Raw genomic sequence first — 27,723 nt, 5'->3', positions numbered from 1 at the left:
TTCTGTGATGTGGTTGAACTATTGTCAGTCTGGAGGCAACCGGACACTAGTCCTTGCTGCTGTTTTCAAGCTCTCCCTCACCCCCTCATCTGCCCCTCGCTCCTGCCCAGCGAAGGTCAGGGTCCGTGGTCAGCACGGCTATCTCAGAGAGGTAAAACTCCGAGTGAAAAGCAGGGTATTTCTGACATCCAAGAAGCAAGCAGGAGCAGAAGAGAATAAATACTTACAGTTTAGCCAAGCAATCTCAGTAGTCTTTATCAGAATTTAAAAGAAAGCATTTATTACATGTGATATTATAAAGCAAAGTATAAAATATATTACCTTGTTACGTCACTAAAGAGAGGGATTAGATACCTGCAGAGATGAAGTCTAACCAGCAAACAGCTTTTTCAAAACCCAAGAGCAGCTCTGCTGGATCAGGCCAAAGGCCCGCCTAGTCCAGCATTTTGCTCTCACCAAGCAGAAGCCTACTGGAAGCAGTTAAACTATTAACAACACGGGAACAAAATCATCCAACAGAATTATCCAAAAAGCAGGGATGGTCATGAGGAAATGGCCACTGTGGGCGGCTGCTTTTCTGCCCAATTTCATTAAATTAACTGACATCTCTAGAAGCATAATTCTGAATGTTTTACAGCTACCACGGTAAACTGATTTGTCCATTTAAAAAATGTTAGTTTACAAAAAATGTGGCCTAATTAATTCAGCATTAAATTATATATCCATGTTTAATATATTAACTATTTTACTAAAAGTAGTTGCAAAACCCCCCAAAGCACCCCCTTAAGTATATAGTCTTTCTTTTCTTAAGAGCTCTCTCTTACAGAGCTCTATGCACAGTTGATCAATTAACTGATTTAAACTCCCAATATCAACACTGATTTAAGATTTCTTTCATCAGGTGAAAGTCCTACAATTATTTCTTCAGGTGCAAATGTGCCCTGGGGGCAGCAGTCCTGCTAAAAAGCAAATCACATCAAGCTAAGCTCTCTTGAAATCAGAAATGATCCACAGTACATGCTGGTTCCAGCCAAGCTGGATGGGACAGACGGAAGAAATTCCTGAAGGTTTCAGAATATGGAATCTTCTTCTCTCGCCTCTTGCGCTGGGAGCTCTACTGTCTGAGCTGTGCTGACATTGTTGGTCATACTGGAGAGAGAGAGAGAAGATGGTGAAAGATTCCAGATCCAGAAAGAGGCTGGGAGGGAGGGGGTGGTCTCAGCACCTCTCAGCTCAGGTGAAGAAGCGAAGGGTGCAGCCCCAGGAGAGGGAGCCGGCAGGGAGGGAATCACTGGGGGGAGACTAGCTATAATTCTCCCAATTGTGCAGCTTTCAGCTTTGCAGGGTGGGAGAATCTCCTTGCAATTTTGTGAGCAGAACAGGCACTCCCCACACATACACTCGGCTCCAATGACGTTCTCACCAGAGTTAAGTTAAGGGATGCATTACAGAGAACCCCACAGAATCTAGGTCCTGCTGAAGGTTTAGGGGAGGGCGAGGATTTGAAACAGTATACAAGGAAGTGAGGGAATAATTCCAGGGCTTGAGGCTTAGGATGTTCATTTGCAGGGGGACACAGTTGCAGCTCTGTTTTGTCCCAGTCTGCATCTGCGTTGGAACTGTTTTTAAAGATTTTATAAAGGGCGTTTCAGATGCTTTGTTTTTAAGATATTGTATAGATGTTTATAGTACTTTATCACCTGTTTGCTGCCCTGGGCTCCTTTTGGGAGGAAGGGCATGTTTAGTAAATAAAATGCACTTGGGGCTGTAGCTGACCAGGAATTCAAACCCTGGTATAAGCTGCAGCCATTGCTTGGCTGATCCAGTACCTGGAGATCCTTGAAGGGGCAACACTGCTTTGGATGTGGGGCAATGTCTCTCCCAGCAGGAGGAGGGAGGGGGCGGCGGCTGAACAACCGCGAAAGGGAAGCCTCCTGCAGCCAAGGGCTTCCTGCTCCCCACCTGACACCTCCTGACCCCACTCCTGGGAAAGGAGAGCGTCCTGCAGCTGAGGGCCTGAGGTGGAAGCAGAGCCACCCTCTCCTGCCCCAGGCACCATCTCCCGTAGCAGGGGATGGAGGGGCAAGGGCAGGGCAATCTATTTGCTAATATGCGGAAGGCACAGAGCGCTGGAAGTCTCTCTTTCGTGTACATCCATCTTCCCCACAGCACCAACACTCCCCCACCCCACGGCTGCTCTTCCTTCAGTTCCTGAAGTGGTCAGCATGAGGAGGGGCTGAGGAGGTTTCCTCAAGCGCAGTGACTGGAGGCTGGGATCTCCCTCCTGAGGCCTTGCAGTCTCCCCTTCCCTGCCACTCACCTGCTTTGGGGCTCCTAGACGGTCTGGATGCTCCCTGTGAGGGAGAGAAAGGACATGGAGTGAGTCTTGCCCAAAACTGTACAGGTGATTAACAATTCAGGAGACAGGTTTTATTTTGAGGAGGCTAGACCTCACTGAGGCTTCAGGAATCCCTAGGAGGAGGCCAAGCACTGCAAGTAGAAATGCCTCCACCGGTTGGCTCCATGGGATCTGCAGATGACTGCAATGGATTCAGTGCTTCTGAACACAGAGCCCAGGTGCTCTTTAGCTAATGTGTGCCTGATGGGAGCAGACGGTGCTCTGCTGCTTTGAAAGTTGGCTCCTCGCAAGGAGAAAGTGGGGTTGGGGGATTCAAACAAGGGTCAGGGAGTAGGACCTGCCTTTCTCCACTGGAACTCTGAACTGGGCAGGCAGAGAACGTCTGAGGGGCATTAGAGAAGACTCTCTATAGGGCTTTGGAGATACAGTGAAGTTGGGAAGATCTCTGTTCTTGAGTGTCCTCAGTGAGAGGCAGAACTCCCCCTGCCCTGTGGGATGGGATTCCCGCACTTACCCTTGCTGGAGTTGTCGGACCCTCGGTCACTTGCTGGAAAGGGGGAAAAGGAGGAGGAGGTCAGCAGAAGGGATGGGGGTGTACTGACCACCTCTTCTTTCACTCTCAGACACACCAGGCCCTTTTCTGATCAGCTGAGCATAACTGCTTTAGCTATAGCCTTAACACATCACAAAAACTTACGTAGGCAAGAATTATACATATTTAAATCAACACACAGAAAGGGCCAGGGGTTCCGGAGGTTGCTCCCTCCTTCCAGGAAGAAATATACAGATTCCCCTTCCAGCTGCCATGCTGCCCCAGGGATGACCCTGGACCACTACCCCTCTGTTTCGTTAAAACAAATTAAACCAGAACTATAACTAGAAGCCGAAATGATGAAACTGAGGTTATCATACTTTGGACACATAATGAGAAGACATGATTCATTAGAAAAGACAATAATGCTGGGAAAAACAGAAGGGAGTAGAAAAAGAGGAAGGCCAAACAAGAGATGGATCGATTCCATAAAGGAAGCCACAGACCTGAACTTACAAGATCTGAACAGGGCGGTTCATGACAAATGCTATTGGAGGTCACTGATTCATAGGGTCGCCATAAGTCGTAATCGACTTGAAGGCACATAACAACAACAACACCAAATCAACACAGAGGAAGGGCCAGGGGTCCTAGTGGGCTGCTTCCTCCTTCCAGGAAGAAAGAGACAGATTCCCCTTCCAGCTGCCATGCAGGGGATCTTTTCTTAAAGAGATGGATGTTTTTTACAAGTTGCACCTTATGCAGTCAGAAATAAGCAATGCAGCTTATTCTCAGGTAACTCATACAGAGGATTGCAGTCATACCACACATTAATATACTGCCTAATATGCATCTCAAGGCAGTTTACAATCAATATAAAATGCAATACAAATACAAGTAAACAATTAACAGTGAATAAAAAATTAATTTTCCCACCCTGGGAAACAAACTGAGTATCTATAATTGATTCCAGGATGAGTTATAGCAGGGCAGCCTTCCCCAACCTGTTGCCCTCCAGATGTCTAAGGAGGCAGTTCTAGGCATGTGGAGCAACTGGAGTTCTGCTGTCATTGCTTCCAGTGAAGGACAGCCGCAGGATTCCTGTTAATTGCCCTTTCAATGGCCTCTCGCTTAATTGCCTCTTAAAGTCAGATGCTGTTTCCCTGGATCATGGGAGGGTTTAATTACTCTCTGCTCCCTTTAGATATTTTATTTCTTCTTTCCACTTTTATAGTGACAAGAGCGCTTTTTCATCTCTGGCTTGGACACAGACACCACCCCAATAAACTAATCCTCTTTTTTCCTCATTTCCCACCCCAGGCCTGCCCACATTGGGGGAAATAACACGCAGAGAAAAAGATCTCACTCACTTGGCGCTTCTTTGTATCCTGCTTGCCATTTTCCTAGACACAGAATCAGAGAGTTAGAACTGAAAGGGATCCCACAGAGATCATCCAGCCTCACCCTCTGTGGTCAGGAAGGACCCCCGGCAGATGCTTCTGTCCAGCTCCTAACAGCCTCCAGGGAAGGAAGCCCAACAGCCCTCCAGGAAACTGGCAGTCATAGAGGGTAGGAAGGCCTTCCAAATATCACCCCACCTCCTGATTTCCTCCACCGTAACCCCTATTGCCTCTGATCCCTCCTTCTGGAGCAACGCTGGAGGACAACTCAGGTCAGCACCAGGAGAAGCATTCTGGGTGGGTCAGGGTGGCTCTATTTTTATTTTGGGCTCCTGCTGGGAGGAAGGGTGGGATATAAATCAAAACATAAATAAATAAATAATAAATATTCAGATTTTAACATACTTTGAGGGAATAGAATGGGGATGCTACTTATGCCAGGAGAGAGAGGAGTCAGGCTGACTTGGGATATAATTTCATACTCATAATGAATGCTGGCAGAAGAGGGATAGCAGAGCAGTACAGCCCAGAAGGAACAGCCTTTCTAACAGCCAAATGACCTCCACCTCCACCCCCCAAAATCCACTCACAGTTCACTTACTGTACAACACGATCCCAGCAATTCCAGCTGCTATCAGCAGGATGGCCCCCAGAACACACCCAAGAATGAGTGCGATGTTGGATGCTAAAGCCGAATTGGGAAAAGAGGAAAACAATTTAAGGAAAAACCAAAGCAATATTTCCCCATTATGGGTCCACAGTGACAAAATGACTTCAGAGCTCATGAAATTCACATCACACTGCTGACAGATTACACTTTGAATAAGTAAAATATTATGAACATTCCATGACATTGAAGCTATCCAGGCTTACAGGGGAAAAGAGGCAGCCAGTTTCTGTCTGTGACATATAAGTTCAGTTTACAGGCTACAATAAAAGTAGGTATTTCACAAAAAAGGCTGCACCCCGGTTAAAAATGAGAAGATCCAAATCATTTGCTTTCTACCCAGTCACACACACCAGAGAATTCAACTGGGCTTGTCGATATAAGCGATGATGCTTGTGGGGGGGGGTCTCTGGTTTTGGCCCTCCTCCTAGCCTGATAACCAGTGTGGTGGAGAGCCAGTGTGGTATAGTGGTTAGGTGTTGGACTACAACCTGGGAGACCAGGGTTCGAATCCCCACACAGCCATGAAGCTCACTGGGTGACCAGGGCCAGTCACTGCCTCTCACCCTCAGAGGAAGGCAGTGGTAAACCTCCTGTGAATACCGTTTACCATGAAAACCCTATTCACAGGGTCGCCATAAGTCGGGATTGAATTGAAGGCAGCCCATTTCCATTTTTTCAAAATGTGAAATTGCACATGCTCATTTTCCATTTTTTCTAGCCTGGGGGAAGGTTCACCTCCCAGAACCTACCCCTTCCCCTTCTCCTCCCCCGCTGTCTCTCACCAGGCTCCTCCCAGGCCACCTTCAGAGACTTCTCTAGGCCGTCATGCTCCACATGGCACCAGTAGCGGTCCCTGTCCTTGGGGTCGATCTTGACACCAAGCAAGGCGTGGTAGGTCCCATCTGAGTTGGGGGCAACAACTCCCCGGAAGGTGTCCTCCACCCAGACCTTCCCGTCCTTCCTCCAGTTGGCGTCAATCTCCTTGGGGTAGAAGCCGTGGGCTTGGCAGAAGAGGGTCTCCATGTCATCTGCATCCACCTGGCGTGTCACCTTCACCACTGGTGGCTCTGCCACAAAAAAGCAACACTGATGTTAACACAGAGACATCCCCAGAGGCAGGCAAGGTGGATGCTGTACTTTTAAGAGCAGAAAAAATACCCCAGGTACCCATCTAGGCCATCCCAGTGATTCAACATCCTACATCTGCAGCACTCCTAAGAGATCTCTTGAAGAAAGTTCCAGGGAACGAGATTCCTCAGTCTCCCTTGGGATGGTTGACTAAGACTATGACAACTTGTGGTTCTAAGACTTTCTCAGAGAGCTGCTTCTGGGCTGAGAGGCAAATGTCACCAGGTCCCCATGGCTGAACTTGTTCAGATCCCTCTAAGGGCTCCTCCACCCTGCCCTTTTGTTTTATGGCAGGTGTGTTCAGCAACGTATTCTTGACACAGCAATAGTGTATTAGCAGTGGATTTATGTGATCCAGTGTGGTTTAGCGGTTAAGGTGCTGGACTACAACCTGGGAGACCAGGGTTCGAATCCCCACACAGCCATGAAGCTCCCTGCGTGACCTTGGGCCAGTCACTGCCTCTTAGAGGAAGGCAATGGTAACCCCCCTCTGAATACCCCTTACCATGAAAACCCTCTTCATAGGGTCGCCGTAAGTCAGAATCGACTTGAAGGCAGTACATATACATTTAGTGGATTTATACTGTTGTAGTGTGTTCTGCAATGCTTCACCAACGCTACCACATTATTGCTGTCCAGAGGGGCCAGCCCTGTAGTCAGAGTGGGGCAAATAGGTGCACCGCCCCTAGAGCTGTGCTTTGCCCACCACCGAGATATTTTTTTTGGGGGGGGGGAAGAACTGTCTTTTTAATTTGTGACATGACAGGACAATGACAACCTCCATTTAAAGAATGACAGCTTGTTTCAAGAACAGGAGCAATGTAAGGATAAGACCCTCCGAGAAATTCAGCGAAGAAGGCAGGGTGAGAGCACAACAAAACCTCATCCGGAAGAGGCCCCAAAATTCTGCTCACTCAAGACTTTCCCTGACTGAGAGGGGAGTTTTCATCATCACAATCACCCTACAGTTACTTAAGTAATACTAAAAAAAACAGCCTGTATGTATGATCCCTGAAGGGTTAAATATTAGAACTGTGTATTATGGGCTAGAGTTAGACTCCACCCTTGGACTCTGCTCTGCTTTTCAGATTCAGTTTCAGTTGTGTCCCAGTTTGTTTGCCTTCAATAAGAAGATTGTGTTTATTCTGTGGTTATTATGATGAGTGGAGCAGGACTGGGTGCCTATTGTTAAAGGGTGAAATAAAAAAAAGTGATCTGAAAAACATCTACCCTAAGTTACACTTTCCTCTTTTAAACATTAACGATACTCACAATCATAGAGGGTATTTTTTTCTTTTTCTTGAGTACATGATGGCAAAGGATGAAAACAGCCCTAGAGGAACAGAAATGCTGCTGTGGCACACACTAGTTCGCTGGCTGTCTCTCCACCTAGACTGTAATTCAGACCTAATTTCTGATTTTCCCAATACGTGCAGCTTAGCATGAGGCCTTTTCAGGGTTTCTGGACAGAAAAAAATCATCCAAGCAACCAGTAAAAAAAAATCCAGTTGCTTTCCAAAATTAGTTTCCAATTGCTTAGTCTTTAATATGGCAATCAGTTAAAAAGTTTTCCCTTCATTTTTCAGCAGGAAAGAAAAAACAAAGGTTTTTTTTTTCAATCTGAAAAGGTGTATTGTGAACCTACCATTCAGGAAGCTTTCTTGCATGTTTATCAAGCATTTTTATAAGTTGATGAAAGGCAATGTATTACACAGTACATAAATTACAAAATTAAGGACTCAGTCTCAATGATGTGAACAAGAAAGCTATGCATATCATTCTCCCATCACTCTCCCTAAACGCATGACTATGACTGCATTGTAATGTGCTCTTACTCTGTTTCTAAACTTTTTTTTTGTCTTGGTGTGGAGAAATAAGATTAAAATTTATTTTTTTGAGAGAATAAGCTCTTCTCGTGAAACAAGAACAAATGCCAACCATTTAGTTCCTGGTGTTCATACTACGTTTTCTGTTAACTCAGCCTTTAGATAGCCCATTATGCAAGTTAGCACACTCTCTGCATGGAGAAGGAGTGAGGGGGAAGGTCACTGCCCTTTCCTCCCCCTGGCCTGGCTCTCAAATCCTCTGAAACAGTGTATGTGTTTTTTTGGGGGGATTGACTAGTGCCATGCACTCCCCCCCCCAAAAATGCCCCACCTAACAAGGAAGGCTGGCTACAGGACTAGGAGGGGTTATAGCACAACAAAAGCAGGACAAACATAAAGCAGAATATTTGTGGTATAAAAAGTTAACAGGATTTCAGCTGAAAGTTCTGGAATAGGCACTGATTGGAAATGAAGAGTGTGACCACCCCAAGACTTGTGCAGGTGTAGTAAACAGTACTGAAAGTGGGATCACCTGTGACAACCCCCCCCCCAACAGCATCATGAGCACAAAACATCAATAAAAAGGACTTCTGGAGGAGTCTTCAGTTGAAGGCCGTGAACTGAATGCAGCTCAGAGTGAGGCTGGTTTTTCCCTTCAGGGGAGGAAAATCGGCTGGATTTGCTGCTCTTTGCTCTCCCAAGACTTGTCCTCCCTCAGTTCCTTCCACGTTTCATGTTTCATGAACTTTAACCTTCATTTTAATGAAGAAAGCAAACAGCTCCAGTACAGACAGTACCAGTTATACTCTGGCCTGTTCTGAAGAGCTCCCTTGAGGTAGAAAAAGCTGCCCACCTCTCCTCATTTCCATTGCAGATCTACCTGGAGTGGAGGCAACTTTGGAGTTGCACACAATTTCAGAGGGATGTGAAGCCATTCAAAGGAAAAAAAAGTTATTGCGGGGAGGAGAACGATCCCAGGCATGATCTCCCAAGGAGAGGGGGGGGGAATGGACAGAACCACTTCAGCCTGTGGGTTGAGGGGGAGCCCTGTTTTTAAATGCTCCTCAACACTTGAAAAAACCCACAGGCACCTTTAAGTACAAAACGTGTAGGTAAGGATCTCTGTTGCTACTCTCCTTGGCTTTTATTTTTTAATTTTCTAAAGAAAGCTGAGTGAGAATTCAGAAGAGGAGAATCCTCCCCAGTCTCCAAAGGTGTCCCCTGAAGGGGCTGCTCCAGGCGCCCATCAACTCCCCACAGCCTGGACTGACGGATCAGTCTGGAGGGAGAGAGAATGTGTGTGTGTGAACATGTGAGACGGTGCGGGGATGCAATGTGGGGGATGCTCAAGGCTTTCTCAACAAGCCCCCCAACAAGCCCTCCCTCCCCCTCCCCCTCACCTGTCCTCTGCAGAACCTCCTTCCCGTAGTCCAAGTATCTCTCCAGCCACTCAACGCATTTCTCCTCCAGGTAGGCCTTAGTGTACTGGGTAAAAGCCCTGTCTCTCTCCCACTTCCTCTTGGTCACTTGGGCCCCTGCATCGGCCGCCGTCCAGCTGAGGGTCTCCTTGTCGAAGCTGAGGAAGTCCCTCCCGTCGTAGCCGTGCTGGGAATACCCTCCTTTGCGCCCCTCTGGACCCACCTCACAGCCGTACATGCGCTGCCAGGAGTGAAACCCTGAAGGAAAAACAAGAGAGAGAGACCCCAGAGAGGTCAACTGGGGCAGGAGGATGGGAGCAAGCGGAGGCCGCAGCCACATCCAGCCCCCTAAACAAGGTCGGGGCAAAGACCTTTTTACCTCAGGCTCAGGGAAGAGCCCAAGAACGTGTCAGTCATGGAAAGATGGAAACAAACTGACAGCATCTCTTGTTAAGAGCTAAAGACTCTTAAAACATGTTCAGCGATGGCCAAACACTGAAACCCTGAGGCCACAAAGCCCCACTTTATGTGCCCTCCTTTTTCTCTCTCCCCCTTGATCTGGCTGACACCCCCTACCCCTCACTCACCCTGTTCACTGGCTTCCCCCCGTGAATAAATCCCAATGGACTCTCCCAACTGCCTCAGGGAGGTTCCTGTCAATCACACGCAGCCCCTCCCAAAAGCCCAGAGAGGTGCCACCCCCTTGCCGGGTCAGATCTCCCCCAACCTCTTCTCCTACTGTGGTCATCTTCCACCTCCAGGGAAGGAACATCATCTTCCTCCTCCTCCATCCCATCCACCATCAAGGATCTGCTCGCTGGAAGGAGGAAAAGCACAGCAGGTCGCCCAGGAGGAAGAAGAGGGCAGCCACAAGTGGGATCTGCCCCATTTCAAAATGGCCCCTGTGCTCTCATCAGCATTCAGGCTGCCCTCACCTAAGATGGCTCCCTGCCGCTCCCAGGACCTCCCTCACCTGAGGGTGCCACCACCAAACCTTCCAAAATCGTAAAATGGGCTCCCTCCCTCTCCCCCACATCATCACTGGCATTGTTAATTGTGATATCCAAATTATCGCAATGTCACAGGAAAAAAAAAATCTTATTTTTGACAGTATATTTTGAGCGTCACATAGAAGTCATAGAATCATAGAATAGTAGAGTTGGAAGGGGCCTATAAGGCCATCCAGTCCAACCCCCTGCTCAATGGAGGAATCCAAATCAAAGCATTCCCAACAGATGGCTGTCCAGCTGCCTCTTGAATGCCTCCAGTGTCGGAGAGCCCACTACCTCTCTAGGTCATTGGTTCCATTGTCGTATGTTAGAGTATGGCTCTAACAGTTAGGAAGTTTTCCTGATGTTCAGTCGAAATCTGGCTTCCTGCAACTTGAGCCCATTATTCCATGTCCTCTACTCTGGGACAATCCAGAAGAGATCTTGGCCCTCTTCTATGTGACAACCTTTCACGTACTTGAAGAGTGCTATCATATCTCCCCTCAGTCTTCTCTTCTCCAGGCTAAACATGCCCAGTTCTTTCAGTCTCTCCTCATAGAGCTTTGTTTCCAGTCCCCTGATCATCTTTGTTGCCCTCCTCTGAAGGCTGCAGTCCTTTGCCTATTTACTTAACAGCTGACTCAGATGGACTTACTTCTGAGTAAAGATGCAGAAGGTCAGATAATCAAGTTGGTTAAAACTCTGTTCCTGATCTCAGTTTCGGGTCTGCAATCAACCAAACCAGAAAAAAAAGGGGAAGAGGCTTCTGTTCTTGCATTCAATCTGGACTCTCACTCCAGGACACAACAGACTTTGAGACTCTCTTCCCCATCATGGACCCCTTACCACAGGACCAGGGGAAACAACCGACAACCCACTCCCTCCTTCCTAGGGTTGCCAGGTCAGAAGCATCCCAAAGCCTGAGATTTCTCTGATTGGAAATAGAAATCTTAGCTAAAAGACACAGCCTGAGTAGGGAACATTTAATCTAGCCTACTTGATTCTGGCAAGAAGGATTAAATGCCCTCAGGCCAGCCCAGTAACTAGAAGGCCACTGTAGGAAGAAAGGAGCCTAGTGTTGTGGAGATGTTAGATGGGAGCATTCGGGAGTAAAGATGGATGCCCCTGAAGGCTGCAATTCTAAACACTCTTACTAAGTCCCATAGAACTCAATAGGACTTACTAATGAGTAGATATGGTTTTGATTGTGCTGTTGGTAAAGCTTGACTAGAGATCCTCTGCACAGATGTGCATATCCAAGCAGGGTTGGCAACCCCCTGGCTGGAAGGCCCTGCCCCTACCTTTCAACATGGCTGCTCCAAACGTCTTTACAGATTTGATCCTTCACTTCAGAAAGAGGTTTGAGAAATGAGTAAGAGTAAGAAGATTCTCTACGTCTTTCTGTCTACCTTGTGGGCTGCTATAAACTCACTTTGACAGCCAATCCAATTCCAGTGAGTAATAATTGACAGAGAGAAAACACACATGGTTTGATCTACCTTCACAGACAGCAGCTTGGGAACAACAATTGCAGCCACATTTCCTAGTATGTGGATTCTCTTTTACCACTATTGGGCAAGAAACAAACCGTCATGCAACCAACAAGGCGCATCATCAGTGGGTTTAAGGGGGTTGAGCTGAGCGCATGGAACCACTGTTGTTGCTTCTATGGATGTAAGGGAGTGAGGTTAAAGGTAAATTAAATGCAAACAGAAAAGGAAAAACAAAAGACAGTGATGGTCTCCTAGATGCAATACCATACCATACCATACCAACAACAACAAAACTCCTATGAGTAAAGCAGAAAACTCAGCATCCCACAAGCAGGATTCCTAACCAAAACCCAAAACTAAACAAATCCTGGCAGCCGGTCAGCCAAGGTCACAGAAATCCCCATGCAGCACTACCTGACTCAGGGGCTGCAGTTAGTGCAGAATGCTGCAGCACGATTGCTGACAAGAGTGAGACCCTATCAGCACATAATACTTCTGCTCTGAAATCTGCACTGGTTGCCGATTTGCTACTAGGCCACATAGTACTTGTTCTGCTCTTGTAAGAAATCAGTCCTTTAGTGTGGGAGCTCCTACACTTTGGAACTCCCTGCCTATTGACATTAGGGAAACACCTTCACTGTATCCTTCTCAGCACCTGCTGAAAACATTCTTGCTAAGGCAAGCCTACCCAGGCATGTAGAAGCTATTGTGTTTTTATCTGTTTTTAACTCATTGTTGATTTTATTATTTTGAATGTTTTTAAATACATCTTTAACTGTTTTTGCCAATTTTGTTTTAATTCCTTCTGTAAACCACTTTGAGATTTTTTTTACAATAAAGCAGTATATAAATGTTGTAAATAAAATACATAAATAAATGTTGGAGTCACTGTGGCCCTTGGTTCTCTTTCCACTTTTAGGAACAAAGGAATCTACCTTATATCAACTCAGGCCATTTGATACCATCTAGCTCAGGACTGATGACATGGACTAGCATTGGCTCTCCAGGATTCCAGCCAATAGCCTTTTCCAGAAATTGAATTTTGGACCTTTGAATGCAAAGCATATATCCTGCCACTGAGCTGTAGCCCTTCCTGTTTAAAAAAGTATCTTTTAAAATCATTATTTTCTAATGAATGCACAGTATACCTGGGGCAGATCCACATCATTCATTTAAAACACAATAAACACACATTTGAAGCTCATGAATCACACCACGGGATTATAGGAACTGTAGCATGTTAAGGGTGGTAGGAACAATAACTGAGGGGGAAACTATATTTCCCAGGATTCTTTAGGGGAAGTCATGCACTTTAAAGGTGAGTTGGATGTGCTTTAAATGTATTGTGTGGATCTACTTAATAAACTTTGCCTGCATGTAAATCATTTTAATTAATTTTTTAAAATAGAAATGAGCTATAAAGTTTACTGGGTGACCGTGGGCTACTCACCATCTCTCAGCCTAATCTGCTGTGTTTATTATTTGCACAACCTGTAAAGATATTTGTAGTGCAATCCTATGATTGTTTACTCAGAAGCAAGTCCCAATGTATTCAATGGGGCTTACTCAAACAGGGAAGCATGCACAGAACTGCAGCCTCAAGTGATAAGGAACACTCACCCAACCCAAAATTCAAAATCATGCCACTTTAAGCTGTTTTGCAAGTGTTTATACTTTTTATGGTTATTGGATTTTAAAGGGATTTATTTCTTGTTGTGAGGCCTTGGTTTCTAATCGGCAATTCTACCTCATAGGGTTGTTGGGAAGATTCCATATACACACACACTGGAGATGTAAAAATACATAGATCCCATATAATAGTTTATTGTCAAAATGAGTTGGTCATTGCAGAACATCTTTTTAAAAATAAAATTAGTATTAGTTTCCTACATAATAAAGGAAGTGATATCTATGCAAGCCCTACCTAATTGCTTTAAAAATAGGATTGCAGGGGGAGAGAAAGATTTACAACTCAAACACAATCCTTTGCTATGTTCACTCAAAAGTCCCATTAATTTACAGCACAATCCTAACCATGTCTACTCAAAAGTAAGTTCTATTGAATTCAATGGGGTTTACTCCGGGTATGTGGGATTAGCATTGCAGCTTTACTCCCAGAAAAGCAAGTATTAAACTTCATAGTGGGAAGGTTTTCAAAACACTGCCATCTTCAACAGCCCAGGAAAATTTAAACTTGTTTGACTCCTGAACACATGAGAAAAAAAGACTTTTGGTACTGCTGAAAGCTATATACTTACTCAATTTATGAGATTTTCAGATAAACAGGAAAAAACAATAATTTTTTACCTTTGCAATGGAATCTAGGTACTGCCTAGAGGCCCAGAAATCCCTTGTTAATCACAACCCTGACTTTACTACAAACCTGAAAGGGCGGGGTTAGAGCAGCCAGCTAAGAGATCATTTCACAGAAGTTGGGGTGTGTGTGATGTTTTGGTGTATATCTCGTGAACCAGACTACCTAGAAACTTAATTGTTTTTAAATGAAAACTGAGATTCGGGAGATTAAGCTGACTCACCCGGAGGCCCAAAGACCCAAGAAATCCGGAGTCTCTGGGTGAAAACTGGACACCTGGCAACCCTACTCCCTCCCCCCCCCCACACACACTGAATCTGCCTAGTCCTTTCCTCAAGACTAGAGGCCTCTTCATTGCCTTTCCTAGCATATTGTGGTAATGAGTTCCACTGGTTTACAGGGCATTGTGGGAAGAACGTTTCACTTTCGATGAACCTTGTCACTGGTTAACCATTTTACCTCTTCCCATGTACTTTGAACCATTCTTGATTTTCTCTATGTCATCCTTTCCGTTTAAAAAGGAAACAGAGCATTTCTTCCGGAGGAAGCTGCATCTCCCTCTTGCTGTGGTGTCCTTGGGAATGTGCGTAGGAGGTTGGTCTGTCTCCCCCCACCCAACAAATTTGGCTTTAGTTCTGCTTGGAAAGCCAAGACCTCCTCAAGGTGGCCCTCCTGTTGAAGGGATGACACAGTTTCCCAACACTCAAACAGTAATGCAAGAGAAACTATTTACTGATTGATCCCAAATGTATGCCCTGCCTCCTAAAAAACAGACACAGTACAAAACTCACATTAAGTAGAAATAATATAGAAGAAACTGCCTTCATTGCTCTTTTGCTGTGTTAGTGGCTATTAGGGGCAGATGTGTGGTATTTTTAGTGACACGGATACAACTGGCCTGATCCTCTCCTCCTCGTCCACAGCATTTTCAACCTTTTTGTTTGTTTTTACATTTTATTCTTTTCTTTTTACATTGAGCCCATCTGTTGTTTCACTGCACTCATGTACTTTTAAAGAAATGGAAGAGGGAGCATCTCTTTCTTTATCCCCAGTTTGATTGCAGAGTGCGTTAATGGTACCGAGAAAGGGATTTGTGGGGGTGTTGTCAAAGGACTCCTGTGTGGACTGGGATGCTCTTTAGCTGATGATGTAGGAAGTTCTTTAGATGCTCCTGCAGATGATTAATAATCTCTTCTGTTTAATGGATAAATACAGTACAGTCTCTGTCGTGATTATCCTCACAATAGCCCTGTAAGGCAGGCCATAATCGCTGCCTTTCAAAGGGTGAGGAATTGAGACTGAGGCAACTCAGATTCAAATCCAAAGAGGCAGTCGAAGTCAGCCTGAGAAAAACTGACTAAAATTCTTCAGATCTTTGTGCTCGGTGAGTAGAGGATGTTGATGCCTAAATAGCCATAAACATAAGTAAATATGTGTCTAAATTTACGTGAATGGTGAAAATTAAATGCTGATATAAAGCCATGTTCTTAGCTTTTGAAATGACTCCTCTTTTGTGCTGAATGTAGTTAAGCTTTTTGCCACAAGATTTGCTTTTGGAAGGTCAAGCACCTCGTGTCAAGTGAATTACTCTGAAGCACATACTAAGAAACGCTTCCGGGAGATCCTAATTGTTTTGTAACAATCCTCTACAGTCAGGATGGGCAGAAACAGTGAAACAGGGCCAATGGTGGGCTGGGGGGGTCAGGGTGGGCTACAGATGCTCCTGCCTGCCTGGCTTCCTGCCCAGAGAGCCTGAGGCTGTGCCTGAACAACTCCTCCCTCCGCTCCAGTCTCTCCTAGGAGCAGATCACACACAGAGGAAGGCAGAGATCCATGCACGTGTTCATACACTCACGAGCCAACCCACATGCTCAAATATGAAATGGGCAAGCCCTGATGGGGGATGCTCTGGGGGCACTTGGCCCAGCAAGGCTGGTTGGCATCAGCAGCCCCAAAGGACGCTCAGCACAGTCAGAGGGCAGCAGGCCCAGCCCAGCATGACAGAACATGTGTGTGCAAGAGCAACTTAAATCACTCTTCACATGCCCCCCACTGCTTCCCAGCCAATCCTCAACAAAAGGAGCAGCAGCAGCAGGGTTTACCCTAGAGAGATGTGCACCCCTTTCCCAAGCCCCCCACATCAACACACTTGACTCCGAGCCTAGGAAGTACCTGGGAGCCTTTGGAGGGGAGAGAACTACAGCATGGAACCTAATAGTCTTAGGCCTTCCCTCCCCCTTTCGCCAGCCAGGTGCATCAGCCAGCTGTGCACACTCTTTCCATTTCTCCCCACCCCACTGCCATTCTGCACTTTACACCTGCTGCTTCTTCTCTTTAGTACATTTGTGAATTGCTTCATATTGTAAATTGAGCCCATCTCCTGTTTCAGTGCACCCAGTTATTGTTAAAGAAATGGAAGAGGGGATGGATGCTTGGCCATCTCTCTCTCTAGCCCCAGTTTGACTGGAGATTGCATTATTGACACCAAAAAAGGGATTTGTGGGAGTCTCGTCAAAAGACTCCTGGGTGCACTGGGATACTCTTCAGCTGATAATGAAGGAAGTTCCTCAGATGCTCCTGTGGGGGATGAATCATCTGTTATGTTTACTGGCTAAATACTGTACAGCCTGTCTTGATTATCCTCACAGCAGCCCTGCAAGGCAGGTCATAATTGCTACCTTTCTACAGGTGAGGTATCGACACTATCAGACTAAAGCAACCCAGATTCAGACCTGAGCAGGGATCTGAAGCCAGCCTGGGGAAAACTGACTTCAAATTCTTCAGATAACTGTGGTCAGGCAAGTAGAAGTATAGATGTCTAATACATAAACATCTATGTGTCTAAATTTACTTTCAATGGTATACATTAAATGATGACATAAAGCCAAGTTCTTAGTTTTTGAAATGACTCTCTTTGTGCTTAATGTACCTAATCTTCTTAAGAGTTTTTGCCACAGGACTTGCTTTTGGAAGGTCACGCACCTCACATCAAGTGCATTTCTCTGAAGCACATATTAAGAAACACTCCTGGGAGATCTTAATTGTTTTGTAACAATTCTCTATGGTTGGGGTGGGCAGACGCAGAACTTGGAAAAGTTACTTTTTTGAACTACAACTCCCATCAGCCCAATCCAGTGGCCATGCTAGCTGGGGCTGATGGGAGCTGTAGTTTAAAAAAGTAACTTTTCCAAGCTCTGGGCAGACGCAATGGTGGGCTGTGTCCGGGGCTGTGGATGCTCCTGCCCTCCTTCCCTCCTTCCCAGAGAGCCTGAGGCTGCACCTGGTCTCTGCCTCCCCCCTCCAGTCTCTCACAGGAGCTCCGGCACAAAGGGAGGCCAGGATCCATGGCTGTGTCCTGCACCCACCACCACTCAGCCCACATGCTCAAATGGGAAATGGTCAAGTGCTGGTGGGTGGTGCTCTGGTGGTGCTTGGCCCAGCATGGCTGGTAGTCTGGCATCTGCAGCCCCAACAGATGCTCAGGACAGACGGAGGACAGCAGGTCTGGCCCTGCACAGCACGAGGGAACGTATGGCCATGTGCAGCTTAAATCACTCTTCACATGCACTTGCGCCCCAATGTCCTTCCAACAAAAGGGACAATAGCAAAAGAGTTTACCTCAAGAGATATGCATCCCTTCTTCAAGGCCCCCTCAGTCTACACGCCTGACATAGAGCTTTCCTGCTTTTGCTCAGGCTCAACACCTCACCTGCTGCTGCCAAGGAACACCTGGAGCCTTTGAAAGGGGAGGGGAAGGCTGGAGCCTGCGTTGCTGTGAGCCAGTTGCTTGCTCTCTCTCACCCTGCGCCGCTCACAGTGCTGGAGCTGGATGACTTTACAACCTGAACTTAACAGTCTTAAACCTCCCCCTTGAGCCAGCTGGGAAGCACACAGTTCACAGTTTTCCTCTCTTTGCTCCCCCCCCCCCGCTATTCTACACTTTACAACTACTTCAACATTCATTTAATTTATAAATTGCTTCCCATAAAACATCCAGAAGCAATTTAACACTGATTTTCAAGTTCAGTACAGATAAAGGCTAGGACAAAAACCTCCACTTAAAAGGTTTGTTGGAAAAGGAAGGTCTTCAAGAGGTGCCAAAAAGAGACAATAGAGACGGCGCAATGGGAGGGATTTCCAAAGGGTGGGCGCCACCACCGTAAAGGCCTGATTCCTACATCGTGATTATGTTAGAGTAAAAACACAAGAAAAACAGTTTGTCAATCCTGATTTTTTTTATTTTTAAAAAGTATTGTGAGCATGTGCAGTTTCACATTTTAAACTCACTTAAATCACAAGAGCATCACAACTACAGGAATAAAATAGTGTTTGCTTCTGTGCTCTGAGGCTAAACATATTTAGTTAGGAATAAACTCCATTTTGTTGTAGACAAGGGTAATATATTTTAAAAATAAAAATGATGCACATAAGAAACCGAGAGAGAATGAGACAGAGCACAGGTTTTGTGTGTGTGTGATGCTTGTGTTTAGAATATAATTTTCTGCCGTTATCTTACCAAAAACCAGGCTGAGGCTGTACATTCAAGCAGCCAAATCCCACGGATGGCTGCTCAGAAGTAACTCCTATCTGTTCAGTGGAGTTTACTTCCAGGTAAGCATCCACAAACTTGTACCAATAGTTTAGGGGTGGGGAAGCAGCGGCTGCTCTCCAGGTATTACTGGACTCCAACTCACAACGACCTCAGCAGCCAGCATGGCCAATGGTCAGGGAAGATGGAGAGGAATTGGAGATCAGCAGCTCCTCCCCCCGCCTCAGTCTTTCCACTTTGCTGCTCATATTTCTTTGATGACTGAGGCAGCCTTGGACGAGGAGGGTGGCAAAGAGGCTCTCTGACTTCCAGGCCTATCCCTGAGCTGTAAAAGGGAACCAACAGGGCTCCATATCCCTGCTATGTACTGCAAGGGTGGCCATCCTCTAGCTTATTATTTGCCTCAAACACTTTGCTAGGGAAACAAAAATAAAATAAAAACATTGCTGGCCTTACACTTAATCACTGTTGCCATTCTGGGCAAAACCAGTTGGCTCAATACATGAATTCCTTATTTCAATTGACTCTTGTAGTAAAATACAGGCTATAAAATTAAAAACTAAGCTGTTGATAGTTAAGTAGTAAAGATAAACCCAGAAATATTATAACATGGCTTTGATATAACAATCTGGTAAATATCTTAGTTATTTTATTTCTGCTAAAAATTGTGTGGAGAAAAATCTACGAGGCTCTTACAGCAACAATCCTAAATGCTCTACCGGGCACACAGGATTGCACCACTGGAAATGGCCTTGGGGGTTCCTTAAATTGAGGCCATCACAGAACATAGAACCATAGAGTCAATAAATACCCCTACCAGACAGTAAGCCTTCTCCATTGACTTCTACTGTATTAATTTTCTTAGACTGACTTTTTCCCCAGTGGAACTTTTGCCTGAATTGGGACCTGCAGGAGCACTCCAAACACAAGCTGGATATGGCCCAAGTCCCCTCACCTTGGCCCCTCCCCAGAATGCCCCTTTTTTGGGACTTAAGTCGGCTATGCCAGCTTCACTTACGGTGGTCTCGGCACAGCTTCAGCAGAGCCGGGCTGAGGGACTAACGGCGATGTAGCCCAGCTGAGCCAGGCCCAGCCGGCTCAGCTGGAGATCCGCCACACCCAGCTCCTCTCAGCCTGGCGTAAATGCAACTTGGATTGCACCCTAAATGTTCTGCCAAAATTCCTATAAACTCTATTTCTATACATAATAGATAGGAAATGTCCCAATACTGGTCTCTTTACAAATGAAAACCAGTGGGAGAAAAATATATTAGCTAAATTCATTTGGGGAAGGAAACAGAGTAGGATTTCTCCAGCCAGTAATTGGCATGTTTTGTTTTACACCACTAGAATAAAAAACACTTGTCTAAAAAGAACTTTTCTACTAAAAGTAACTCAGAGCTTTAGATAAAAATTCGGTCTTCGAAATAAACACTTGATGTGGAGCTAAATTAACCTTACACAATATTGTACATAAAGTAATATATAAAAATACATGTAACAGATGCTGGATATACAGAAATGATGCTGCTGATTTTACCATGGAATCCTGTAGGTATTTACTCCAGTGCAAGTCCCATGAAGTTCAATGGGGTGCCCTCCCAGTGACTGACCATAGGTTAGCCATCTAAAATCCTATATGGAGGAACTGGCAAAAATAAAGCCTTTTTTGCTATATTAATTGGTGCTGAATTAAGTCCAGTCCAATGTTTCTCTTGGACACAGATCACTGCCAAACATGACACCCACCCACCCAGGGCAATAATAGCCAAACTATGAAGAAAAGAATAAGGAACCGGGGGGGGGGGAAGCATAGATATAATAGGAATCTTGCTTGACGGGGGCTGAGAGAGATGTGAGCCAGTACCTTAAGCCTGAGTTGGACATCATTTCTATCCAGGTCCGGGTGTTGGGCCCCCCTGCGGCCCCCCCAACCTTCCTGCTTCTCCAGCAACACAGGAGTCTCCTCTAACTCCAGCATAGACCTTTTGGGGTCTCCCTGCCCCAAAACCTCACGCAGGGTTTTAGTTCCTGTTTGACTTCCCACTCCCCCCGACTTCAGGTGCCCACCAGGCTGCTGCTTCTGAACCTTTATTTGCCACTTGCACCTCCAAGAGCCCGTCCATCTGAAGGTCTCTTCAGATTTTCCTTTCAACACTGGGCAAGGGGGTGGGAGTGGCTTGGTGACTGCCAGGAGAGCCAGCCAATCAGCACCTCTGTCTGGACAGGTGGCCTCTTCTGAAGCAGGAGGAACAGGCCGCTGCTCTGGGGCTCAATTCGCTTTTGAAAGTTTGTCTGTCTGTCCAAATACGGGCAGGTGCCATCCCACAGTGGGATCACCCCTCAAACCTTGCTCGACACCTGCCTCAGGGTCTCCCCTTCCCCTTCCATGTACAGTGTGGTACTGGATGGATCCCCTCCCCCATGGTCTCATTCTCCGCCACCCCCAAAACTCCATTAGGACCCTGGTTTGTAGAGAAGGGGGGGAGAAGCTTCTGCCGTGGCTGGAGCCCCCCTCTCTTTCCTCCTGGGAGCCCCCTCTCCCCATCTCCTGACCATGGGAGGGATGATTTTTTTTGTGGGGGGGAGATTTGTGCCTCTCTGACTTTCCACTCACCTCCACTCTGGTTATAGCGATTCCGCAGAGTTACCAGGTCCCCTCTAAACAGCAGCTCAGTGCCCTGAAGGATCTCCGTCTCCCTGTCCCAGTACCCGGCTTTGTAGCCCTTCACCTTCTTTATCCAGGGGGCTCGAGGCAGGGTCTTCCTGGTGCTGCTGTCGTACTGAATGAAGAGCTGGTCATCCACATACCCCACAACAATGAACTCCGGCAGCCCCTGGCCAGGCTCCGACACAGCTGTGTAGAAATAGCGCAAGGAGTGCGAGGAGGAGCCTGGAAAGAAAGACAGACAGAGGCAGCATTAGGGGTCCTGCAGCTGAGGGCACCTCCCCCTTGAACCATGTTGTATTTCAGGAGACCCCCTTCCCCATCTGAAGATCCAAGGGGTCTGTGGGGAGGGTGGGGGTGGCAGTGGGATGTATGGTCCTACTTGCAGACCTGGAATATACCCCAGGGAGGGGGATGAAGGGCACAGAGCAGGGCAAGAGGCCTAGAAAGTCTAAAGTCGGAGGGGGGTCACAGGAGAGAGAAAGAACCTTTGGGGGGTAATTAGGGGACAGAGGAGGAGAGAATGTGGAGTAAGGGAAAGGGTGGGGGCATAAATACAGGCAGCACACAGGGGTAAAAGGGACAAAAGGAGAAGGTGGGTATCATGGGGTCAAAGGGAGGAAAGTTGGAGGCCAGGCGAGTGTGCTATGAAGGAGCTCTCAGGTGGAATCTCCACCTCCCCAATCCATCATTATTGCCCTTTGATGATCAACCTCATATGTGGTTCCACACTCTTTAGTCTCTGCCCCAAAGGGATTGCAGTCCCAAGGGGGAAAAAGGTAGAAAATGGATCTGCACAGAGTCTCTTAGCTTTTAGTGTCAGGACATTACAAATTTATCCTCAACTCAGGGCCAGGGCTGGATTTATACTCCAAGAGCGGATCAGAGAGAAGACCTCCTCCTTCTGGTCCACTCCGCCATCCCCTGGGGTCCAAGTGGGGTTCTCAGGGGCCACCAGGACAGACTTGCCCACATTCCAGATGGTGTCACAGGTGGTAGATCCTGACAACTCTGCCACAAGAACAGGGGCTCTGCTCCCTCCTGGCCCTGTGGGGGCACAGGTCAGGGTCCCATAGAACCCCAAAACCTATGTACCCATATGCAGTTAGGGAATCGGACGCAGAGGCAACAGCAATCCTGAGGCTTACTTGGGTTTAACACAGCGACAACTTTCTGGAAACAACCCTCACATCCGTGTCCACAGACTACGCCATTAACATCACAGATCCAAAGTTTTCTGTTACAACCTTGGTAGAAAAACATGGAACCAAGCCAGGAAGCCTCATAATTTGAATACAAAACACTCCAAATCCACCATCCATTCACAACTTGCATCTGTTTCCATGGATTGTACCATAAAAATAGTGGACTCAATACTCTTTGGCACCCCATGATACAAACACCTGGATCCGACGACCAAATCAACATGGGTTTAGATGGAGATGCTGAAATCTATCCTCAAATTACTCCTCACATTTACACCCAGGGACAGTGAGCATTTTCTGGCGCTGCCATAGTACAAAAACATGGTTCCAAGCCAGGAACACTCATGTCTTGTTCCACACAACACCCCCCACAAACTCACTATCAACCACAATTTGCTTCCATCTCCATGGACTCTACCATAAATATCACCAATTCAGGTGGGTGTGGCACTAAAACACGGATTCAGAGCATGGATTCTCATATTCTTTACACAAATCCCACCTGTATCTTACTTTACAGTAAAGGTGCAAAAACATGGATACCAAACATGGATCCTTATGTTTTTTCTATTGTCCCCACCCTCACCTTAACACAGATCCTCAACAGGAGCAGCAGATCTAGCTATTTATGCCATCCCTGGGTTACAAGGGACCCAGGACACAGATCCACAGGACTTCTACAGAGAGACACCGCAACCCACTGCCACATCAGTTCACATTCATGCTCATGGACTATATCATAAAAAGTTAAAGATGCAGGCAGCCTCCAAGACATAAAAACCCAGATCTGAGGAACGGAACCCGGTGAGTTCTTCATGCAAAAGCCCCACATCCCCCACGGACCTCCTGCTGTACATCCATGAGCATAGAGCAAACAATAAAGATATTATTGGGATAAGTGGCTGCCCAGCTGCCTCTTGAATCCACGGTTGGAGAACCCACCCTCTCCCTAGGTCATGGGTTCCATTGTCGTACAGCTCTAACAATTAGAAAGTTTTTCCTGATGTTCATTTGAAATCTGGCTTCCTGCAACTTGAGCCTGTTATTCTGTGTCCTGCACTCTGGGACGATCAAGAAGAGATCCCGGCCCTCCTCTGTGTGATAATCTTTCAAGTACTTGAAGAGTGCTATCATATCTCCCCTCAGTCTTCTCTTCTCCAGGCTAAACATGCCCAGTTCTTTCAGTCTCTCCTCATAGGGCTTTGTTTCCAGTCCCCTGATCATCCTTGTTGCCCTCCTCTGAACCTGTCTGTTCGTCTGCATCCTTCTTAAAGTGCAATGTCCAGAACTGGACGCAGTACTCAGGATGAGGCCTAACCAGTGCTGAATAGAGGGGAACGAATACTTCCTGTGACTTTGAAACTATACTTGGTTTTTTTTGTTGCTATGTGCCTTCAAGTCGACTACGACTTATGGCGACCCTATGAATCAGCGACCTCCAAGAGCATCTGTCATGAACCACCCTGTTCAGATCTTGTAAGTTCAGGTCTGTGGCTTCCTTTAAGGAATCAATCCATCTCTTGTTTGGCCTTCCTCTTTTTCTACTTCCTGCTATTTTCCCAGCATTATTGTCTTTTCTAGTGAATCATGTCTTCTCATGATGTGTCCACAGTATGATAACCTCAGTTTCATCATTTTAGCTTCTAATGATAGTTCTGGTTTAATTTGTTCTAACACCCAGGTCTTTGTCAGGTCTTTTTCGCAGTCCATGGTATCTGCAAAGCTCTCCTCCAACACCACATTTCAAAGGAGTTGATTTTTTTTCTTATCTGTTGGCTCATATTCAGCTTGTGATCAACAACAATCCCGAGATCCTTCTCGGATGTAGTATTGCTGAGCCAAGTATCCCCCATCTTATAACTGTGCACTTGGTTTCCTTTTCTAGGTGTTGAACTTTGCACTTATCCCTGTGTAAACTTTGCACTTAATCCTGTTAAATCTCACTGGAGAAGGTCAATGGATACAGAATTTGGGTAGATGGAGTGGATCTGAACAAGGAAGAGACCACTGAAATGGTAATTCAGCTCTTAGCAGCAGTAGCCTCTTCTGAAGGTGAACAAAGATTTTTTTTCTTCCTTTGGACTAATTCATACTAAATTGAGAAATAAGTTGGAAATGGAAAAAGCAGGAAAGCTTGTATTTCTTTTCCATACAGTGAACAAGGAAGGTGAAAAAGAAGAAGACTGAGTTAACTATACCACCCAATATTTGAAGTTTCTCATGTTGTTGTCTTGACTGCAATTTCATAAATTTTATTTTTAAAAAACTTTATATTTATGTAAAAACATTTATGTATATTTATGTACAAAATCCATTCAAAAACCCATGTGCATGTTTTGTTAATGTTGATGTTTGCTGAATAAGAAAACTAACCAGAAGAGTAAAGAATCGTATTTAAAAATGTAAATGTACTGCCTTCAAGTTGATTCTGACTTATGGTGATGAGGCTGAGAGGCAGTGACTGAGTAGACACTGAACTCTCGGAAGTCGATCTTTAATTTGCGTTGAACACCTTCAGGCTCCAGGCCCAAGACTTCAGGCCCTCAGCAGCAGCTTTGAAAAGCCACAATAAGACTCATCATGAAAGTACTAAAGTCTTCAGACCCACAGGAGAGCCTGTTTTTAACTGCAGACACCTCAAAGTTTATCGCTGTCTCAGGAAGCCGCAATCTCTTCCTCCAGCTCAGCTTCATCTCAGTCAAGATCAAAAGAGGAAAGGATCAAAATTCTCGGGAGTTGTTTAAAAGCACAGTATTAGAAGCTCAACTGAGTGCATAATGCAGGATCAGGAAAGGTACCACCAGGGCCAAGAGGATACCAGCGTGGTTAATAAGCAGAGTAAAAGAAGCTATTAGAGGCAAAATGGCTTCCTTCAAAAAAGGAAATTTTGCCCAAATGAGGAGAATAAAAAGGAACACAAATTCTGGCAAAAGAAATGCAAGAATAAGGAATGCTAAGCAAGAAATTGAGGAGCACATTTCTAAAAACATAAAAACCATCAAGAACAAATTATTTAAATACATTCAAAGCAGGAGACTGTCTAGGGAGGCGGTTGGCCCCTTGGATGACAAGGAAGACAAAGGTGTGCTAAAGCAGGATAAGGAGACTGCAGAGAAGCTGAATGAATTCTTTGCATCTGTCTTCACAGTGGAGGATATAGGGCAGATTTCTGTGCCTGAACTAATTTTTGCAGGAAGGGAGTCTGAAGAACTGAGGCAAAAAGTGGTGACAAGAGATGAAGTTCTAGCCTTAACAGACAAAATAAAATCTGACAAATCGCTGGGTCCGGATGGCCTTCCACCCAAGAGTTCTCAAAGAACTTAAACGTCAGATAGCAGTCATGGAACAAATGGAGGGGTCGTCTTGGGGAGCAGGAACTGGTTCAGCAGGAAGCAGAAGTGGAAATGGACAGTTAGCACAGTGGGGAGAGCCTGGCTGGGAGTCTAGAGGCTGTGAGTTCAAATCCCCGCTCGTGTCTCCTGGGTGTCAAAGGCTAGCTAAAGATCACCCCCACAGTGACTGGCTCAGGGGTTACGTGCCCTGCCACCTGGGCAGCCGTGGGCAAGCTGCATAGTCCCAAGGAGCCCAGTTGACCCCAGCTGGCAGTTGCGGACAAGGAAGGGGCTGGCTTGTAAAGCTGTGGCAAGTTGCCAGCTGGGGCAAACTGAGCAGGCACTAGCCGGCTGGGGAGGCCTAGCCTCATACAGAGGCAATGGTAAAACCCCTCTGAATACAGCTTAATCTGGATCGACTTGAAGGCAGTCCATTTCCATTTTTTTCTCCCGATGGAGGGCATAGAAAATGGAGTCCCCCAAGGATCATTATTGGGTCCTGTGATTTTTAACTTGATCATGACGGATCAAGAGTTAGGGGTGAGCAGTGAGATGGCCAAGTTTGCTGATGATCCTAAATTGTTCAGGGTTGTTAAAACAAGCAAAGAAGACTAGCAAGAGCTCCAAATGGGCAGTGAAATAGCAAATGCAATTTAATGTGAGCCAGTGTAAAGTGGTGCATGTTGGGACAAAAACAATCTTCATTTCTCACATATCCATGGGGTCCGAATTAGCAGTGGCTGGCCAGGCACGAGACCTCGGGGTCCCAGTGGATGGCTCCACGAAGGTTTGGGCTTCCCGACTCCGAATTGACGGTTTCCTGACTTCCAGAGGAGGTTCTAAGCAAAGGGTGAGACAAGGGGGTGAAGGAATGGAGCTCAAGGGGAATCGGGGGCAGGATGTGGGGGTCTCAAAGGCCTGGCCGGTCCCTCGTTCCCTAGGAGCTCTCTGCCCTTCCCTTCGGCATTTCCGTGACGATCCAAGGGGTGCGTCAGGCGCGGGGCAGAGAGAACTCCCCGCAGCCCAGCGGCCCCCACTCCTCGTTCAGGACACCGACTTTTCCAGGCACTTTTTTTTGCCCGGGGGAGAAATCACATCTGAAGGCGGAAAAGGTTGGCTGGACTCGCATTTGGGAAGGGCAAGAGGGACGCGGATCCCCCTCACCCACCCAGAGGTGCAACCTACTTCGGGGAAAGGAAGCGGCAACCCCGGACTCCCCCTTCTTGGCGGGGGGCGAAGGCTGAAGAGCGGCGCCCCAGAGCAACGCAGCCCGTTTCCAGCCGATGAGAAGAGCAGGAGAGTGACTGAGGCAGAAGCAGACCGGAAAAGGGGGCTCACTCCGGATTAGACGGTGGGCAAATCCGCCTCCCCCCTTATTGCCCCCGAAGTAAATGGAAAGGCCCTCTGCAAGGGGCCGGCTACAAATTCTGCCCCCCACCTCCCAGTTGGGACAGTGTCGCCCCCGGAGACACTTACCATGACACTCCTCCAGCAAGAGAGCAGCCCCCAGCAGGAGCACAACGGGCCACTGAAGGAACCCCATCTCGCTCCAAAGCAACACCCCAACCTCACTGCGCTCTCGTCGCATGCAAAGCCCTTACCACGAAGGGGAGGAAAGGGCCCCGCCTCTGGAATCCAGAGCAAGCGCAAGGATTGGCCGAGGGGAAAATAATCCACCAATCGGAAAACGGCGTGCAGATTTCGGCAGCGGTTGCTGGGCAAACACTGTGCCGGCAGGCTGCGAGACGGGCTCCAAAATGGAAAAAGAAAGTTGCAAACTGCTTGCTGGGAATCCCCAAAAAGAGAGAGAGAGAGAGAAGAGAGAGAGAGAGAGACGAGA

The 27,723-nt window shown here is 46.6% G+C and overlaps 1 protein-coding gene across 1 annotated transcript; it reads right to left on the bottom strand.

Annotated features, from left to right (window-relative positions):
• Nucleotides 1–253: 253 nt before the first annotated feature.
• LOC133381501 (H-2 class I histocompatibility antigen, Q9 alpha chain-like) lies at nt 254–27,489 on the bottom strand. The gene is made up of 9 exons (XM_061620665.1): nt 27,360–27,489; nt 21,296–21,571; nt 9,316–9,591; nt 5,744–6,028; nt 4,893–4,976; nt 4,262–4,294; nt 2,874–2,906; nt 2,321–2,354; nt 254–1,149 (listed from the first exon to the last, which is right to left on the bottom strand). Exons 1-8 carry the CDS (start codon nt 27,469–27,471, stop codon nt 2,335–2,337), a joined length of 1,119 nt encoding a protein of 372 aa, XP_061476649.1. The 5' UTR covers nt 27,472–27,489; the 3' UTR covers nt 254–1,149; nt 2,321–2,334.
• Between the last annotated feature and the right edge of the window lie 234 nt (nt 27,490–27,723).

This window comes from Rhineura floridana, chromosome 3 (assembly GCF_030035675.1).
Source record: "Rhineura floridana isolate rRhiFlo1 chromosome 3, rRhiFlo1.hap2, whole genome shotgun sequence".
In the NCBI taxonomy this organism is placed as follows: domain Eukaryota; kingdom Metazoa; phylum Chordata; class Lepidosauria; order Squamata; family Rhineuridae; genus Rhineura; species Rhineura floridana.
Note: the sequence above shows the minus strand (reverse complement) of the source record. Positions and strands in the feature narration are given on the sequence as shown.